This window comes from Gallus gallus, chromosome Z (assembly GCF_016699485.2).
Source record: "Gallus gallus isolate bGalGal1 chromosome Z, bGalGal1.mat.broiler.GRCg7b, whole genome shotgun sequence".
NCBI classification, from domain to species: Eukaryota; Metazoa; Chordata; class Aves; order Galliformes; family Phasianidae; genus Gallus; species Gallus gallus.
Window position 1 is genome coordinate 54,816,440 of NC_052572.1, and position 18,627 is coordinate 54,835,066.

At 45.1% G+C, this 18,627-nt stretch overlaps 1 protein-coding gene across 12 annotated transcripts in view; it reads right to left on the reverse strand.

Annotated features, from left to right (window-relative positions):
- Positions 1–18,627, reverse strand: part of NRG1 (neuregulin 1) — a 467,599-nt gene that overhangs the window by 174,254 nt on the left and 274,718 nt on the right. For 11 of the 12 annotated variants that reach the window (XM_025144625.3, XM_015280406.4, XM_025144624.3 and 8 more), the window contains exon 1: positions 3,077–3,325. The exons of the other annotated variant lie outside the window; for it this stretch is intronic. In XM_025144625.3, coding sequence (XP_025000393.2) covers positions 3,077–3,296 — 220 coding nt within the window. In that variant the 5' untranslated portion in view covers positions 3,297–3,325. Of the gene's footprint in view, positions 1–3,076; positions 3,326–18,627 lie in introns of those variants that run through there. 12 annotated transcript variants of the gene reach the window in all.

An 18,627-nucleotide genomic window follows, 5' to 3' on the forward strand; every position in this document is an offset into this window, starting at 1 on the left:
GAAGGAAGATATGGTCACTTTGGACTTCATGCAAGCAATCAATTTGTTCAAGACCATTTGAAGTGAGGGGGAAAATGTTCTTTTACATAATTTTAGTGACTAAGAAACCATAGCAACGTGGGCCTCCCCAGACTTTTGTTACCAAGCCCAGAGCCCAGATTCCACCTGGGCAATGGAAAACACGAAGGTGATTTTTTTTCTGAGTTGCCAATGCGTAGCCAAGCAGTGCAGACCAAACCTGCTTACAGGACTTTTGTGCTAGTGCACAGATCGTAAAACTTGGTTCTAAGGTGCTTTTTTTTTCCACATGGAAGGAAGCCCACGAGTGGAGGAGGTAAACTGATGGAGCAGAATGCAGCTCAGAAGACAAGAATTCCTGATATACTTCCATTCAAGAAAGCAGGTCACTAAAAAATAAAACTGTTCCATTACCTCTTCAACTGCATATCCTAAGCACATTCACTGATCATCAGGTGCCTAATTTCTCACGGCAAAACAACATTAGTGAAAAGGAGAAACTGTGGTTCTACCAACGCTGGGAGGTCTTCATATCATTCCCAGTAAACAGTGTTAGTCAGTGTGTGTAGCCCAGTTATTAATTTGAGCTCTGATGTGCTTGATCAAAGAGAAAAGAAGTGAGATGCCTGAAATGCAAAACTTCTGCCCTGCTACACTGTACATTAACCAACCTTTCTGGTCTTTCTCTTCTGAAGAACTAGTTCATTTTCTAAGCTTCCCCAGAACAGAAAATATTCTCAAATAAGAGGGTAGATATGATTTATAAACGCAACATCATCAGCATGACATTATTTCATTGTGAGTCAAATGTACAGAGGCATTTTACGCTGTATTTCTATCTCCTCATTAGATACTGTACCTGCAGTCACTGCACACGGATTAGCTACGCACGCGAATTACCGCACGCACTCATCTCAGAAGGAGTGGGATTTTAATTACATAAGGTAGAAGAATGCTCAGTTCTTGCCCACACAGGAAACTTTTGACTAGTAATGTCAGGTATGGATGAAGGCGGTACTCTTTCATACCAGCAAAAACATTCTGGCACTTTGGAAAACTGAGTTAAACACTCGCCAGTAAATCGGACTCTTTCTGCTTAAAACGCTGTCATATTTTGGCTTGGCATTATGCAAGCTCTCAGGACTTTTAGCAAAGCCTGAGAACCCAGGCTTTGCCTGGGTTTAACCCTCTTTTGGTGAACCTCAGACTACATTTGCCACCATCCAGCGTTTCAGACAAAACACTTTCCATGGCAGACATGCTCAGACCACAGCACCTGAGACGCATGCAAATATCCAAACTCCAGGTGATAAATGTCAATGCATCCTCCATATTCTTATTACTCTGATTTCCCCACGAGGTCCCAAAAACTCTGTCTAGTCAGAGTCAGGCTGGCTGGGTTGCCCAGTAATCGCCCCTCTGGTTTGGCAGCTCTTTCTCATGCTCCCCACCAGCTAGCACAAGTCCCCAACCCAAGGCAGCTGCATCTCCTGCCCCAGCCACCAGAGACTGCCTATCCCTCTCATGCATACAGCGGCCATGCTCAGCTGAAGACAGCAAGCTGCCCACAGAGCAGAGAGCTCTCCTACAAGGATGGGATGGGACACGGCAGGACCCTGAGGTGCGCACAGTCAGAAGTTTACCTCCCTTACATTCCCCTGACGGAGATTTCCTGTCATAAATCCTCCAGCATGTCACTGTCTTCATGTTTTCTATGTCAACTACAAAAACAAACTGAAAACCCCAAACACCCCAAATAGCCCAGCTGTCACTGATGGAGTGAGAGAGTCTGCAAGAAAGTCAAATGAAGAGTTCATCCCCAACTTGGTGTAGCAAGGGAAAACTCCCCTGCTCTACTCCCTGTTTTCCATTTATACCCACTGCTGAGCAGAAGCTGGGTGAATGGGGTAGGATACCGGGGGAGGTGATGTCTGTCCCGAAGAGGTACAGAGGAGAGGATGCACTGAGCAGGGAAAGTTTTTAAAGATTATTAGCCCAAAGGGATACCTGCTGCATCTGAATCACACACATCCTCCCCGAGGACTGATGATTAAAGTCTGGAGCTGCATCACATTGGCCATGATGCACTAAGCAGAATTAACTCAGGTATATTTAAAGAAATTGGCCCCTTGGGGCTTTCTGTTTCTCCATTTAGTGGAATAAAAAAGCAAATAAACAGCCAAATCAGGTAACTGACTCTGCTCTTTTAAAATAATTTCCCACCAGCAACAAAGAATTCAAATAAACAGTCTAACCAAAAACTCCAGGCACATGTTGCTGCTGCAGAAACTCTTTCTACGCATGCACCTCTAGAGCTTTCTGATAAACTAGGTGGCACAGCATGAGCACTTTAGGAAAAGCATCATGTACGGCACCCAAGAGTCTTCATCTTAACTGAGGTGTTTGGCCGACAGAAATACATAACTATAGCGAATGAGGCAGCTTGCATGGCTGCAACCCTGCCTTTGGGTAGGTCCACAGAGTCCCGAGCCTGTGGACACCTACAATGAGGGTCTTAATGGCATGAACCCTTGCATGTAATATGGAAGAGGCATAAGACAAACAACACGTGCTGCTAAACGAGCAAAAGGTCCTCTCTGATCATCCTTGAGTAAATAGCTGCAAGTTTAAACAAAATACCCGGCACGAAAGTTTGCCATCTGTTCAACTCAGCTAAGTGATTCCTGGGGAAAGAAAGGGAGAGAAAACGCGTTCTGTAATGGGAGATGTGCACTAACACCACCACCACTGAGGAGGGGGGGGGGGGGGGGGGGGGGGGGGAAGGAAAAAGAAAAAAGGAATAAAAGATAGAAAAGAGAAGAAGAGCAACAGCTGGCCGAGAGCCGCTCAGGGTTCCGGGGTCGGCGGGAGGGAGGGCTGCAGACCGTCCCCGCTGGGGCAGCCGAGCAGCTCCGGCCACGCCGCTCCGCGGGCAGCCCCCGGCGGGACGGGCCAGGCCGGGAGCCGGGGCAGCAGCGCCCGCTGCGAGCGGCCCCGCATCTGCGGGAAGAGAGCGGTGGGTCCGCGCAAGCGGCCCCCGCACCTGCCGAGAGCTTACCTGTGGAGGAGCCGGGCGCCTCGCCCTCCTCCGTGGGAGCGGGCTTCTTGCCGGGCCCTTTGCTTTTCTTCCCCTTCCTGCCTTTGCCGTCTTTCTTCTTCTCGGTCATCCCAGCTCCGGGCGGCCCCGCGCTCCCCGCGGTCGCCGCCGCCGCCGTCCCCACGGCCGCCCCCTCCGCCGCCGCCGCCGTCGACTCCCGGAGCGCCCGCGGCTCCAGCATCGCTCTCGCCCGCTGCCGCCGCCTGGGACTTGGAGCAACGAGTTCCTTGGAAGTTTTTGGAAACTCCTCTCCGGGCCTTTTTTTTTTTCTTTCACACCCCCCCACCCCCCCGCTCCTCCTCCACCCCCTTTTTTTTTTTTTTCCCCCTTTCTTTCTTTCCTAATGACAATAATAATAATAATAAACTCCAGCCCACATACACACCCCCTCGGCACACGCCGCTCTAATGCCCGCCCCAGGCACCACACGCTTGCTCTCGGGAGGAGCCTGCACGGCCCCGGCCCCGGCCCCGGCCCCGGGGAGGGCGCAGGCACGGCTGTCCCGGCGGGGCAGGGCAGGACGGGGCGGGGGTCGGGGGCCGGGGGCGGGTGCTGCAGCCCGTGGCCGCCCCGCCGGCCGGCAGAGCCCCGCGCTCGCCGCGAAGGCGGGCGGCTTTGCCGGCAGGCGACCTGCGGCAGGTCCGGAGGAGAGGCGGGGGCCTCGCGGGGAGGCGCGGCGCGGGGTGAGCGAAAGGCGGGTGCAGCTGCGGTGAGTCCTCAGGGTGCTTGCGTGCTCCCATTACGCACCTGCTTAAGCTGTAGCTTCCTGCGGGGTTTAGAGGCGGTGCCACCCCCCGGCTGCGGCGGATGCTCGGGGAAAAGGGGATTTGCAAGGCTGGAGTGCAGCGCTGCACCTGGTGCCGAGCGCGGGGATCCTGCCACGGGAAGGTCCCACTGCGGCGGGCGCTGGCAGTGCGGGTCCGTTCCCACCCGTACGCTGTGGCACTGTGCTAAGCCCCGCACCGCCGGGAGGTGAGCGAGAGTGGGTCAGGTAAAGCTGCTCTTACGTGAAAGCGTACCCGGCACAACCATCCCTGAGAGAGCTCCGAAGTACGGGCGGCAGCAGAAATACACCGATCTGAACTTCCCTGTCATCTCTTAAACTTGTCCAAGAACCTTTGTGTGTAGTTACTTGGCTAATGTGATCCACGTTCCCTGCTGGTGCAGGTAATTGCACCATTAGGCAGGAAACGTGATACTCTGAGTAGTTAGAGAAGGGATCCGCGCAAACTACTTGAAACCCCTCAAAAGGTTTTCCACGTAGGCCTGGAAAGGTCATGCAGTGTGGAAAAACACATAGGATCAGAGCCTAAATCGAGGATTGCTACTTAGCAGTTCTTTGCAACTGATTCTTGAGGCTGTTCTACATGTCCTTCACACTGCAAAAAGATTTGAAACATCCACCATGTACAAAAGATGCTACAGAGCTGTTTTTCAGTGTTAGTTGATGAAAAACTTTGAAAAAAAAAATCTTCCCAAGTTAGACCCCAACAATTCTCCAAAACCATCACATGCTTAAGTTCTTATCTGCTCTGACTGAAAGTTTTAGGGTTCAGTTTTTCCAGATATTCCCCTGGAGCACGAAGCTTTGGAAGGAAGCTGTGGTTAACCACTGATACTGGGATTTCAGCGTTTGGACTTTGGAACCAATAACAACAACAGAAAAAAAAAAAAAAGAAAAAAAAAAAAAAGAAAGAAAACCAACCCATCTCTGTTCTGTGTGGTAAAATGAGAGGTGAACAACATTGACTGCAAAGCAATAAAGCGAAGAAATGGACATCCAAAGTGGCCTGGAGGTGCAGCATCAGTGAATGAATCAGAACACACACAGACACACACACTAAAGGGATGTGGGGACAGTAGTTGACCCCAAAAGTACCAGAAGATACCCTGCTGCTGAGCACAGTTCAGCAACGTTTTTTTTTTTTTTTTTGTTTCTTAATACGCAGTGTTATACCATCCTTTCGTAAATGTGCTGAACTGAGAATGAAGAAATAAACCGCGGGCGGGGAGGGGACGGCATGCGAATCTCACAGCACAGCACGGCTCGGCGCAGCCGGCGGCGGTACTACCGGCGGCAGTGGCTCTATTTCTCCTTAAGGGGTCACTACTCAGCAAGGAGGGAGCCCTCCTCGGCTGAATGTGAGGCTCTGCTCGGTGATCGAGTGTGCTGTTAATAATCTCGCTATGACCTGGCTGTCTGTGCTCTGCAGGGTTTGTGTGCTCAAGGTAAACATTACCTTCACGATACGCTCACCACTATTAGATACTAATCCCGGATAATTATCAGCAGAGCCCTGAGCAGAACATGGGCTGTGCTGCCATCGCTGGCCTTTTTGTAGCATCTACTAATGGACCCCAGGAGCCTGGAGATTGATCTATAATTAAAGAAATGCTGAATTCCTGACTACCTGGCACTGTCTCTGCCAGAAACCGGAGTCATTTATTGGGAAAACACACCAGAAATCTGTCCCTAAAGTAAGCCTATTATTTCCAGAAGGAAGAACGTGATTCATTGTAGGCAATATGTCACAGATCTGTAGCAGAAAGGCGAGATTTACTTCTGCACACACCACTGCTAGAGAGGCAGACTTCTAACACCAGTCTGTTTCTTCTCCTTTTGTGCTGCCAGCTGTGAGGTGCTTTATCAGAGTTGGTAGCAGCTAACTTAACAGTGTGTTTAAAAAACAACAACAACAACAACAACAAAAACCCTTTTCTCCCCTCCATTGGGGTAGAAGGTGGGCTTGACAGAAGCTGATCAGAAACCATGCAGCATAGCACAGTATTTTCGGCTGCTGTTCAGTCTAGAGACCCTAAAGTACCTGATCAGTTCCCACATTCAAAGGCCATTTTAGACTTCCTGAAATAGAGGGATGCGATCCTTTACAACTTTTCCTTGCAATAAGAACCATGCCTCAGATGTGTTGCATGGCCTGCTGAAGACCACAGAGATACCTGCGGAACAGGAGTCAAATTAGCACACACATCACTTCACTATAGGACAGGTAGAAGAGAGCTGTCCACTTGTTACCAACACGTAGCAGATAGAGACCACATGTGGAGCTTTTGATCTTGCTCTCTTCATCCAAACTTTTTCAATGTTGAAACAAAGCTCTGTATGCCCCAGCTCACCCAGCTATTGGCAGTCAGGCTACTCTGGGCTTTGTGCAGTTATTCACATCATGCATAGTGAACACAGAATGCTGCTAAGTCTGATTTTTCACTTACATAAACATCTTAACAAAATGCAATGCAGGGCAAATGAGACTGATCAGTAAACAAAAATAAATAAAGACTCCACCAGAGTAACAAACAGTCAAGTAAAATGTCAACATTCTGATTTTCTTTTGGTTCTTTGCAAATATATTGCTCATACAGAGGGAATTAAGCTACAGCCACTCTGAGATTCCAACACCCTACAAAAAAGAGTAAAAAGTGTTCAGAGGCTGTTCTTTTCAAACTGAAAATGCACAGACTGGTTCCTGAGTTAGTAGGGTTAGCCCCAGTCTCAGGCTGTTCTTCATGCAGTCGAAGAACTGCTGATTTCTTTTTCTAAATTTGATTTTCCCCTAAAACGCGTGGAGTTAAGTCATATTTTGGACTTAAGTCTGCATAAAAGTAAAACGACTTTTTGCCGCTCAACTTACATCAAGAAAATGGTATGCAACGTCAGCATAAATACAAATAAATGGTAAAGATGTATCCTGATTGCAAATGTGAATAAAATACATTCTCATTTTCAGTTGGTCTTGAAAGTATGTTAGCAGCTAAGTACCAAATCTTCAACATCTGCTCAGCTGAATCAGGACAACAGTAGTAGCTTTTGTTCTACTGACATTTTTGAAGATGCAAATCTTGATGACACAAAAGTATCCTAAGAGCGGTTTAAAGGTCAAGCTGACAAACCAACGTCTTTGGCAACATCAGCGATCGTGACAGGTGATGACGTCCCATTAACGTCTCTGTTCAGGAAATGGCACACTTTGGAGTTGTTTGTACATGTGTCTGTATATATGTTGCTACAAACAAGAACTGATAGTCTCCAATTTACCAACAACTTTTATGGACTCGGTTTGTGAAAGTTCAGGAAGCTGTCACAACAAAAGAAATGGATACTTTAAAATTTACAGTTTCGGAACTTTTTAGATCTTCTAATCACAAGTGCTAGTGACATTAACATGCAATGAAAGAAAAAAGCATAGTGGACATAGGCTTTATCTTCTTTATAGATGTATCAGTGCAAAATCTCTACAGGCTACACACTACTGAAAAACATAGGACCATCCAACCATTTAGGTTGGGATAGACTAATGCTCATCAAGTCAGGCCGTCACCTAACACTGCTAACTCCATCACAAAACCATGTCCCTAAATGCTGTATCCATACATCTCTTAGATACCTGCAGGGATGGTGACTCCACCACTTCCCTGGGCAGCCCACTCCAGTGCCTGACCACACACTCTACAAAGAAGTTACTCCTAATCCCCAGTCCTCCCTTGGCACAGCTTGAGGATGTTTCTTTCTGTACTAAATATTATCATATTATAACCACAAATGTGGCCCCTGACAATATACTAAATTAAAGGAAGTAGTAAGTGAAAATCTGTTCAGAGAAGTAATGTTAGCAGGCCCATTTACAAAGCAGTAAACTCCTCCAGCACAAACAGGACTGACAGATCTCATATACAGTGCTGTGACTCCACTGATGAGTGTTTCATCCTCACTTTGTGCTCTCATCACAGTGTACTAAAATCCTTTTTTTTTTTTTTTTTTTTTTAAGTGAATATTGAGAATTCATTTAATTTATGTGCAGATACTCTCACTCAGGACAAAATAAAAATCTTTAAGTTCAGACCAATTCTCTTGGGAAGCTAATGAAGTCTAATCACATTAAACTCACTTCTGATTAAAAACGCCAAAACAAAGCTTTAATGTGGTTTGACAAATTCCCTTTAAGTGCACATCTGTTCTGGACCCAGACTGATGATAATCCTTGTTATCCTGATGCACGCACAAGGGACCCATAGGCCTTCCAAATTAGACCAGTGCTTTATGGGCATGAATCCACAGTGGTCTGTGCCTCATAACACCCAGCAAACGTCCCTCACCTCTGTGGCAGCGTGCCAGAAGGGCCATCAGTCCCAGCACCTTTGAAGGCTGTACCCACGTGCTCAAAAGCTGTGCTTTGCCCAGAGACTGAGGTCAAGCTGCCTCTGCCTCTGAGCTGACAAGAGCTGCAGGTGTTACTCTGTCTTGTCTAGTTCACTCCTCTGTAAGGTGGGTGGTGGTGTGGCCCTCCCTTCCCTCCCTGTGACCCCCTCCTCTGCCCAATGGGCAATCACGAGTGCAAAATTCCACCCTACTACAAAAGCAAAAGGATGCGCCTGATGGGAGGCAGTTAACCATGGTGCATTGTTATCCCAGTGTCCTGGACTGAATGACTGGCTGAACCTAGAGGGTCTCTAAGGGCTCCACTTCAGGCTACCTTTACCCCACAGGACCTGTGAAGCAATCAGCTTCCCTCTGGAGTCAATCAGTGCAGCGCAAGTGTACTTGAGTGTGTTTTGCCTGTGCTGCCAACCAAGGCTGCAACAGCCTTCTTCATGAGATTATCTCAGTGGAATGCAATCTGTGTGATATCTTGCCTCCAAAACACCCCTGTGGCCACGTGGAGAATCTAGAAGTCTTTCTTTATCAAAGAGGGAAAGGAGTTAGAAAGGAGAAAGTATTTACATGTAACAGCTCTCCGCTTTGTGCCTCCAAACTCTAAATGGTCTGATGGCCACCACAGCACCCTGAAGCAGGCACACAGGCCCTCCATTTACAGCACTGTGACTGCTCAGTGCCTAGCAGTGGGATTCATTCAGCAACATCTGCTAAGCAGCCACCCACCCAAGCTAAGTGTTAGAAAGATTAACAATACAACAAGATGTCTGGATGAAGATGAGGACTTTTCAACGCTTTCTCAGATCAAAATTCAAACAAATTCCCTTCTGTCTGTGGTAACAACCACTGGTAAAAATGCCTTCTCCCCGAGGGGGAGAAGTCTGAGTTCAGGTTCCTTCATCTGTCTGGAGGGACATAAATGCACATCTCCCGTCCCTCAGAAGTTACCCAGGCCACAGATTTTGCACCAGTGGATTACATAAGAAATCAGAAAATAGAATTCAGACCACACATTCCTTCATGTGAGCGTTCTAGGCACTGCCATGCTTATTCTGCCTCTGGACCAGTGTGTGGGTATACCAAGGGTATTCTCTCTTTCCTAAGCATACCAATAATACTGGCCCCACAAGGCAGTCACATGGATGTACATTTTCTCTTTTTCGGTGGATTTCTTGGAGATACCAGCTAAATGTCCTGCTCTTAAAGGCAGTAATAGTTTTTGTTTGTTTGTTTGTTTGTTTTAAATACACAAAACGAAGGATGAGACTTCCCCCATGCAGATCCCTCACTACATACACACACACATTCAGAATTCAGCAAATTCAGATCTGCTGTGATTCAGCTGCAGCTCTTGCAGCCCATGATGCTGGATGAACAGCGGTAAGCAAAAATGCACTGCACGTGGGGAGGGGAGTCTCTGTGTGGGCTTTGTCTTCTCCGTAACTCTTCTTACTGAAATCCTAAGCAGAAATGAATACTCTGTTAGAAAGGGAGTACAGTCACTCCACATTTCTTTTAAGGTCTTTCAACCAACAAAATAATTAAGATGCACTTAATTAAATTCTGAACCATTAGTAACGTTCCCTACTGTGCCTTATGTGTATGAGAAATATATAGCAAACCCTGACAGTTAAGCTCAAGCTGTAAAAGTTTGTGTGAATAATTACTGTGTGTTTAAATCCCTGATTTAGCAGTCATCTTACTGAGCATACAAGCATTTCTATGGCAACTCCTTTGCTTAAGGCACAGGCTTACGCACCTTTGAGAAACAAGGTTTGGGGAAGGCTCTTTCAGAAAGTTTTCATGGCCTTACCTTTCTAAGTAAGCAAAACTTTGGTTAAAATCTCTCTGACACACCACTACTCCAGTCAAAGTTTCTCAGCTGAAACTTTCACTGACACTTCTTTTTTTTTTCTTTTTCTTTTTTTGAGTAATACCTTGTTTTCACCAAGTTGTTTCAGAAGGTGTACGCACTTCCCATCACAGCCAAGCAGAAGATAATTTTGGTAGGCTCGCTTCAAAAAGAGAAATGTGGTGTGCAGGGGTATCATTTCACACTGTGAAATAAGGATTGAAGTGAAAGGTTAAATAAGAAACTAGTCAAGTGATAAATTAAAGCCCAGGGAAATTCGGTTATTTCAAGCCTTCAAAAATAATGTTGTGAATTTGTGTAAAATGCAGTACCGTGGTGGGTAGGGGGAGGTAGGGTGTTTCCTGCAGATGGGCCAGAGCAAAACTATGTTGTTATAAGCTATGAAGCCTGCCAGCTATATGGTAAAAAATACACCCCAAAATACATCTGCCCTGTAGTTACCCTAAGAACAAAGGGGTCTGACCAGGCTGACCAGACAGCAGCTGGAAGCACGGATGTGGAAAACTACTCTCTATGTGCCTTGTTGCTACCGGTCTGCTCTAGGATTCTGCGCCTGGCTATCACTAGAAACTGGGTGTTCATCTGAACAGGCCTTTAGCTTGCCCCTTAATCACCACTTTTATGTTCTTGTGCTTCGCATACAGTTTGGCAAGTGCCTGGGGATTCAGATCAGCAGTGGCCATCATCATATTTCTGAAAGCACATGGTGACTGCAGTTATCTGTAAGGGAGCACTGATTCTGAACTGTTTATAGGAACTTGTCTCCTCTTTGCAGATTAAATACTTTGGGTTTTTTTTTTTTGTTTTCCTGCATATATAGAGACAAGGTGTGAAGTCACATTTCCCTATTGGTCTTCTACGATTGAAGAAATCGTAGGACCTCCATTGTCACTTTCTCCTGTTTCTTTGTTTTGGCACATCAGAAATCACTAAGCTATCTCTCCACTGAACGATTGCCAAGGGAATGTTGCAGTGACATTTTAAAGGATCTTCTTTTTTGTTTTCACGGCTGTGTAAAATCATGAATGAAGTATTGCAGGTTGCTTGGTGGCGGTGGGAAAATTGAATTCAGCACAAAAAATTAGAGATAGAGCTAAATATAACTTTGTCTGGCAAAAGGCGTGGTAAGGAAGGTAGTGAGCACGGTGTGGAAGTTGAAAAAAAAAAACAGAGGTCAGATCCCTGAGGGTGGATAACCGATTCAGTTCCTTTGAAGCCTATGGAAATAGTGATTTATGCTCCTGAAAATTTGGCCTTAACACATCGTGACTGTTTCCAGATGAGTTCTAGTTTAATGCAGATAGCAAATAGAGTTGCTGTTTGCTGACTAATTCCTCCCTTTTTAAAGGAAGTTTGAGCGGTGAGTCCTGCTGGAGACCCCCAGCATTGTAAGTTGTTTCAAGTAATCAGACTGGTGTGACTTCCTCTGTCGATAAAACTTTTGTAAAATACTCTTTGGACAAAACTCCATCCAGATCCGCAGGTCTCACACACACATGCACACACACACGGAATAGGACTCCAGGGATGCTGTGGGGCCACACAGGTCCCAGTAAGTGCAGTACTTCAGCACACTTGAAGACCTAAATACATGTTTGTTTGGGGTTCTTTTGGATCACTGAAAAAATCCTACAAGCTGTGCCCTGGCTGCCAAGTTTCAGTCCTTAAAAATACAAATAACTGGGATCTGGGTGCTTCCCTTTAGGGCAAAGTTTTTTAAAAACCTTCATTAATCCTAACCTTAGGAAAACATTGCAGTACTCAGTTGTCAGGGAATAAAATGTGTGGTGCCTGTGACACTAAATTCTTTCAAGTGGTTTTAATTGACTCATAAAACATTCAAAAACTGAGCCAAGACAGGAATCCTAATACTCTGAATATTCTAGGCCTGTACAGCTTGCTAGTAAAGTGTTGAAAATTGTAGAATCACCTAATTGAGCAGGAAAATAATGAATTTAATAGCAATTCCTTCTACAAGTTTATTCATGAGTTGAAGTTAACAACAAATATGCTATTCCATGAGTTCAGACCTTTGACTGTTCGTAAATAACCCACAGGAGGACTGTGGATATGCCCATTAGAAGGGAGAACACATAATTATTATTTGCTAATTTGATCACTGTGCATAGTTGTAAGCTGGCCCACTAAGCAAAAACACTCAAACCTGTAGTTTCCTCTTGAGCTATCTGTCACACATGCTGCAGAGAACTTGGTAATGCAGATGCACCATCTCAGCTATACGCCTGAGTTTCCAGATGGGAAGCCAACATATAAACTGAGAACAGGGTGTCAATTTAATAATGGGACTGACAGACACCACTTTTTTTCAGTGCATACTGACTTCTGTTCTCTGTTAAGGGTTATTTGCTATTCCTTCTTTACCAAGGTTTCATTCTCCAATGAGGTGAATGAAAGTCACTCACTTAGTAGCTGTCGGCTTTCTTTAGTCTGTCACTTTAACTGTGAAAGAGTAAAATGCACTACAGCAAAAGCAAAGAGAACAGGGTCAAGCAAATCCAGATGATTTGGTAGGAACCTGTCACTGAAATGTGGGAGGTGTCAAAAGTACCTTAAAATGTTCTGGGGTATATCAGTAACTGAGGCGTGGACATCAAGAGCTTGTGTAGCAGCGCTAGAGATACCAAAATATTACAGGGAGAAAATGAGGAAGGAGATCCTTGTGAAGTTTCTTGACAAACTGACAGTTGCCAAGGGACACTGATCAAAAAAAGGCCCCAAACTCTCCAGAGGATTACCCCTGTGAGGCTGAGCAAGAAAAGTTATCCAAGAACAGTTTCTGTGGGGAATGCACACTTTCAGTGATCTCCGGTAAGAGTTAACAGAAAGTACATGCAGTTGCCTTATCTTGAGCTATGGCAAGAAAGGGGAGTCTTCTCATTCAGTATTGCCAAATCTCTGATTTTGTTTGAAGCCAGTGAAACATGTATCCAAGATTAAATTAATTTCATGTCGTAGAGATGGAGCCCAGGGTAAAGAAATTTTAAAAGATAATTGACTTACTTGCAAATATCACAGTCAGCTGTACAGTTTTCAGTGATGCAGTCATATATGCAACAAAAGAAAATGGAGGTATTATACTCAGATCATTCTGCAAGGAAATTGGAAAAAAAAAAAATTGCCACGAATGCAGAGCTCTGGGATAGTGATGAAAAGATGGATGTTTTGCTGGAGTCTATAATAAGCCTGTAGAACAACTGCCCTCAGCAGGCTGATTTTTGACAGGCAGAAAGAAATAAACAGCATAACAGAAATGAATGCAAGTGTCAGACAATTACAGCAGGACTTTTTAGTGCTGTTTAATAAATGTGAGCAAGAAGCTAATGTGATGCAAGGCAAGGGAACAGGCAAGCAATTGGCAGGGAAAGAACAGTCCCATTGCTCCCCAACTCAGTAGTACTGCTCTGAAAAGCTGGGCTGGCTGGTACCCTGTACTGTCTCAGACCTCCCATTTCTCTGGATGCAGGGTGGACAGAATTTGGCATGCCACACTGCCCTCCAGGTTTTCCTACATGCTCTTTTCATCTCCTGGAGGTAGAAATGGAGTACTTTGAAATTAAGAGCAGGAAGCAAAATCAGTTTTGCCTTTGCTTCTGAAAGGTCTTGGGCTGGCGTTGTTTCGAAACCTCACTAGAGCCTCTCTGTATAGACAGATACCCTTTAACAAAGTGTGAAGTAGTGGATAAAGAAATCTCTGGTGTGCGTAGGCTGAAACACAGTCTGCAATTGCAGATGGTCCAGCAGGTGCATGACTTGTCTACAGCAACGGGATGCAAAAGATATTAAAGAATCTGATGAAGTGTCTGATGGTCAGGGACACCTCAAGAAAATAATAAGACACATTGATACAGATCCCAGTGTTTTGGCAAAAATAAGTAACTGAGTGAATGTCCTGAGCAAAGTGATGAGAGATAGAAGAAAAAACTGGACTAGCTGGGAGAGAATAATTACCTAGCAAGAGTTACTGTAGTAAAATTAAAATAATTAAGTATCAGCAAAGCAGTTAAATGCAAATGCTTCTCCCCACGAACAACTCACAAAGACAGGCCTAGTTTTGAAACGGTATTCACAGAGCATGCCATAGTCTCTCAGGTAAGCTAATGGCTTTGGCAGGCTGAAATATGACACAGAGAAAGAAACTCTCTCACTACCCTTGGGACAGCGAAGTAAGTGCCCTAGCACCCAAGATGACCCGATGTACTGCAGCCTGAGCCGCCTGAGGGTCTGGATGGGATGCATGTAATGATAAGACTGGCTGAGGATAAATGTACCAATGTCCCAGAGTTACTACTTTATCTGCCACAAATGTGCAGATGCACTTTGTTTAACACCAGTGTTTGGCTGTGCTTGTCTGGTGGCATGTGATCAGGTCATAGACATCTGTATATTTGCATTTTTATAAGACGCTATGGAGGTATTCAGCAGCTCTTGGTATCTGAAATGTTTTAGAGGGCAAGTTCAGAGTTCCTCTGTGTGCCCCTGGTCCTACGCAAAATTTACATAAGAGTTGAATAGACTTTCTACTCCCGTGTGTTTATGATCTTTCATTCATTTATATAGGGTGATATTTTCATAACCTTTAATCATCTGTATTTTTAACTGAAGGCCATGATTAAACCTTTTTTTTTTTGCCTCGCTTTCCCCATGTTCTTTAAGAGCCTGCATATTCCTCCAGTAAATGCCCACCCCAGAGTGTTGATTTCTTCCAGTTTAACAGCTTCCTTGCTCCCTTTGCCTTAAACCAAATGTCTTTCATTTCCTCATCATGCAGAAAGACCCATTTATTTTTCAGAGAGGAAATGCTCACAGCTTGGACTCTGCTGAGCCAAGTTCTCTACCTCAGTCTAGAAGCTGCACCAACTAACCCAACAGAAAATCTGACCAATCCTTCAGACATTGCGTGTTACGTTTACAAGCTGTGGTTACATTTCAAGCAGTTTATCTTACCAAACAAAAATGTGAAGAATTTACAGACCAGTTTAAACAAAGAGGTGGGATCTGAGTCAGCTTCTTCAGTCATCAGTGATTTTACATGGTCGATTAATTACCATTAGCTCTAACATCCATGAGTGCCTTCTGTTAACCACCAAGCAAATTACAATTTTCACCTCCAAGAAATGTCATTAGTTCTTGAAAAGATTATCAACAATCCCATTCCCTTGGCTTAATTGGAATAATTCCTAGTTTTTAAGATGTCACTGTAATGACTCCCGGTTAAACAAAGATGGAAATGAAGAATGATGTGACAAAGTGTTTGATTCAGAGAAGTACCTCAAAGCTGTGACAGAACCATGAAGATGTCAGATCTTCAAAATTTTGTTCCAGAAACTTCAGAGAACTGTCCCATCTGATATCATTATATGGCGCATAAAGTGTGTGTCTGTTTGTCCTTTTCTGGCTGGCATCCCTGTGGAGGCCAAGTGGTCTTCATCTGAGATGCAATATAGGACATGCAGAACCTGTGCTGGCCTTCTTACCAGACAGGGTGTTCCACCAAGTAATAGACTGTACTGAGGTCCTACACATACTCTGCTACAGGCCTCAGACATTTTTGAGAAAAGCTGTTCACACCAAATTAACCCTAGAGGGACAGATCTACAACTCATAGAAATCAGAGCAAATAGTAACACAAACCCTGTACTATATACAGAAAAAGTCACTGAGAGAAAGAGAAAAAGAAAAAACACAGAATAGGGTTTTGTGCTGTGCTGTGCTCGTTCACATAACATTTTCAGAAATGTTAATGCTCCTATGAATATGTGAGATAGAGAAGACAAATTCTTTTCCCTTTAGACATTGATTCAAGACAGCAGCAGCTTGATCCCAGTAGTGTGCAAAAGGTCAGACTTCACTCTAGGAGGTCATCAGATGACCACTAAAGGTGAAGTACAAACTCAGAACTCTTGCTGTAGTCATTTTACTGTCTCTGAAATGATGCCACTGGAAGACAATTGCCATTGTACAGGCTACCAACTGGTACCTGTCCAATTCCCTCTTTCCTGTTCTTTGTATGAAATCATTCTCCCACAGTCTTTTAATGGCTCTTGCCTTTCTTGGGGCTGGATATGTTGAAGGAAGTTATTCCAAAAACCAAAGCTTGGGAGTTTGGGCAGCATATAAGGGTCAAAGCAATCAATAGGACTGCAAAAACAATGAGCACGGAGATGCCACTAAACTGTCAGAGCAATGTGGGAAAAAATGCTATTTTGTTGAAGCATAGTCCTCTTCCTTTTCATGGCTAAAAGGGTAAAGCTTGGAGCTTGTAAAATGGACTAAAAGCAGGTAAGAACCTAAATAACTACCCAAAAGGATATATATGGAAGGTATCTTAGCTTAAAAGACAAGACAGTGGAGGGGAGACAAGAGGGCCAGAAGATCACAGAGGAAAAACCGTCTCTCATCTGTATTGATGAAGGAGTGGGGCTTCAGTGGATTATCCTCACTTAGGACGAGATCTTAACTTCCAACCAAGACAGCAAAACCTGTGCTAGGAACTCTTAGGAGAGGAAAAGAGAAGAAAATTGAGAACATCGGTCTGCCAAACTGTCTCTTTGCACCAATATTTCTGTAAAAACTGCTCATGCATCTACTCTGGTTAAACTACAGAGAAGAGCAAGACAGATGACTGAAAGTATGCAGTCTGGTGATGGTGGAAGTTGTGGCTGGAGTCTCATGCACTTTACGTAAGTGGAACACAGAAGCTGACTAGGGAATTATTCATTGGTTCCCATAATTGTAGAAAGGGGCGTCAGTAAAACCAAAAAGCGGTAGCTTCAAACACAGCCCCTATTACTTTCAAACATGAAAAAGAGTACCTTTTCACACAGCATTAACTAATTGCATTGTGGAATTCTTTACCACAGGACCTTGTGGACAGTAGAAGTTTACATGGAATTCAAAACCAATCTGATAAACTGATGGACAAAAAGTGATTCAGGAGCTATTAAACATGAACTCATCATCCCTGAGACGCAAGCACTTGGAAGTGAGAAATTGTTCCCCATGGAACAGATCTGGGAGCTGGGTACCAGGTCAGTGCATACAGGAACAGGGCAAGAATGGTGACAGAGGCTCTCCTCTGTGCAGGCCTCATCCAGGCCCTGTGTCCATCTGAGGCCTCCTCATAGAGGAGAGACATCAGCAATTAGATGTAAGCTCAGCAGAATGTCATTATTGTGGAGATGAAGCACTGCTCTGTTAGGAGAAGCTGCAGGCCGGGTCTGGTTTGGCCTGGAGCAGTGATAACTTTGGGGCACCTGCCTGTACACTGGCAATGGCTGGTGGGGGAGGTGAGCAACACTGGACGTGAGCTGAACTTAGAGAGGCACAGGCTGGAGTTAAGGACACACTTTGTCCCCACAGTGACAGCCAGGCAGTAGAACAGGATGCCCACAGTGTCTGTGTCATCTACATCTTCAGAGGTTTTCATGACCTGAGAAAAAAAAGCCCTAACAAAGCTAAGGATAAAGCTCCTTGCAGAGGAGAGTCTCTATTTCTGTAGAACCCTCTGGGCCCAAAGATAATGTAAATGCTAATGAAATACCATCAGTCTGATGTGTAATTTCTCTTTGCTTCTGAAACATGCATAACCAGACCTTGGCATTTACACTCATGCGAAAATAGAGATTAACTTCAACTTTCTGCATAACAATAATTGCCATTAGACCGCACTGTCCTTGTCCTAAGAAAGGCAAGATCTCCAGCAAATGCAGAAGAGAGTTTTTCATCTGGTGCAAGTCAGGGCAATGTTGCTGAAGCTGTCAGGCTCTGTTGTGTTACCCCCATAGAACATCTGCCCCTGACCTGCCCCCTACCTAAGTCAGCAAGGTGGTTGGTCAGGAAGGCCAACCAGACACAGCACATCAGCAGGTTGATGGCAGGAGGTAAGGGGTAGGAGAGTCGTGTCATTAGTGCACAATGGTGTGCCTGTGCTACCACCACTCTTGCCTTCACCACTGTGGATGAGGATAGGACAAGCAGGATGTGCAATCTCCCTCCTGCCAACAAGGACACTAACCAGGCTTCGCATGCCTGTAGGCAGGGGAGGGGGGGATGGCTGTCTGCTTCCTCTTCATCTTGTGGAGCTGACAAGGCTCTCTTTTCCTTTGGAGAGGCCTGCAGAGTGGGCAGCAATGTGCAGGCATGACTCTATCAGTGGTTGTGCTGCAGGATCCTAAGCAGCACACTATGTGGCTGTCTTCAATCTGACAGTGAGGACACTGGTGCAGATGCACAGTTTCCCTTTGCACAGCTTAGGGCACATTCTATCCACAGAAACACTCTTTTTAAAGAGGAATGACGATTGCCTGGGATTTGATAACTCCAAACTTCCATCCTGCTTTGTGTTGAAACAGCCATGATTAACAGGCTGCATTAATGCCCCCATTGCCACAGGGGTGAGATAATGCCCGATATATCTGTTATCCAGTAACAGCAATAATGCCAGCAGCA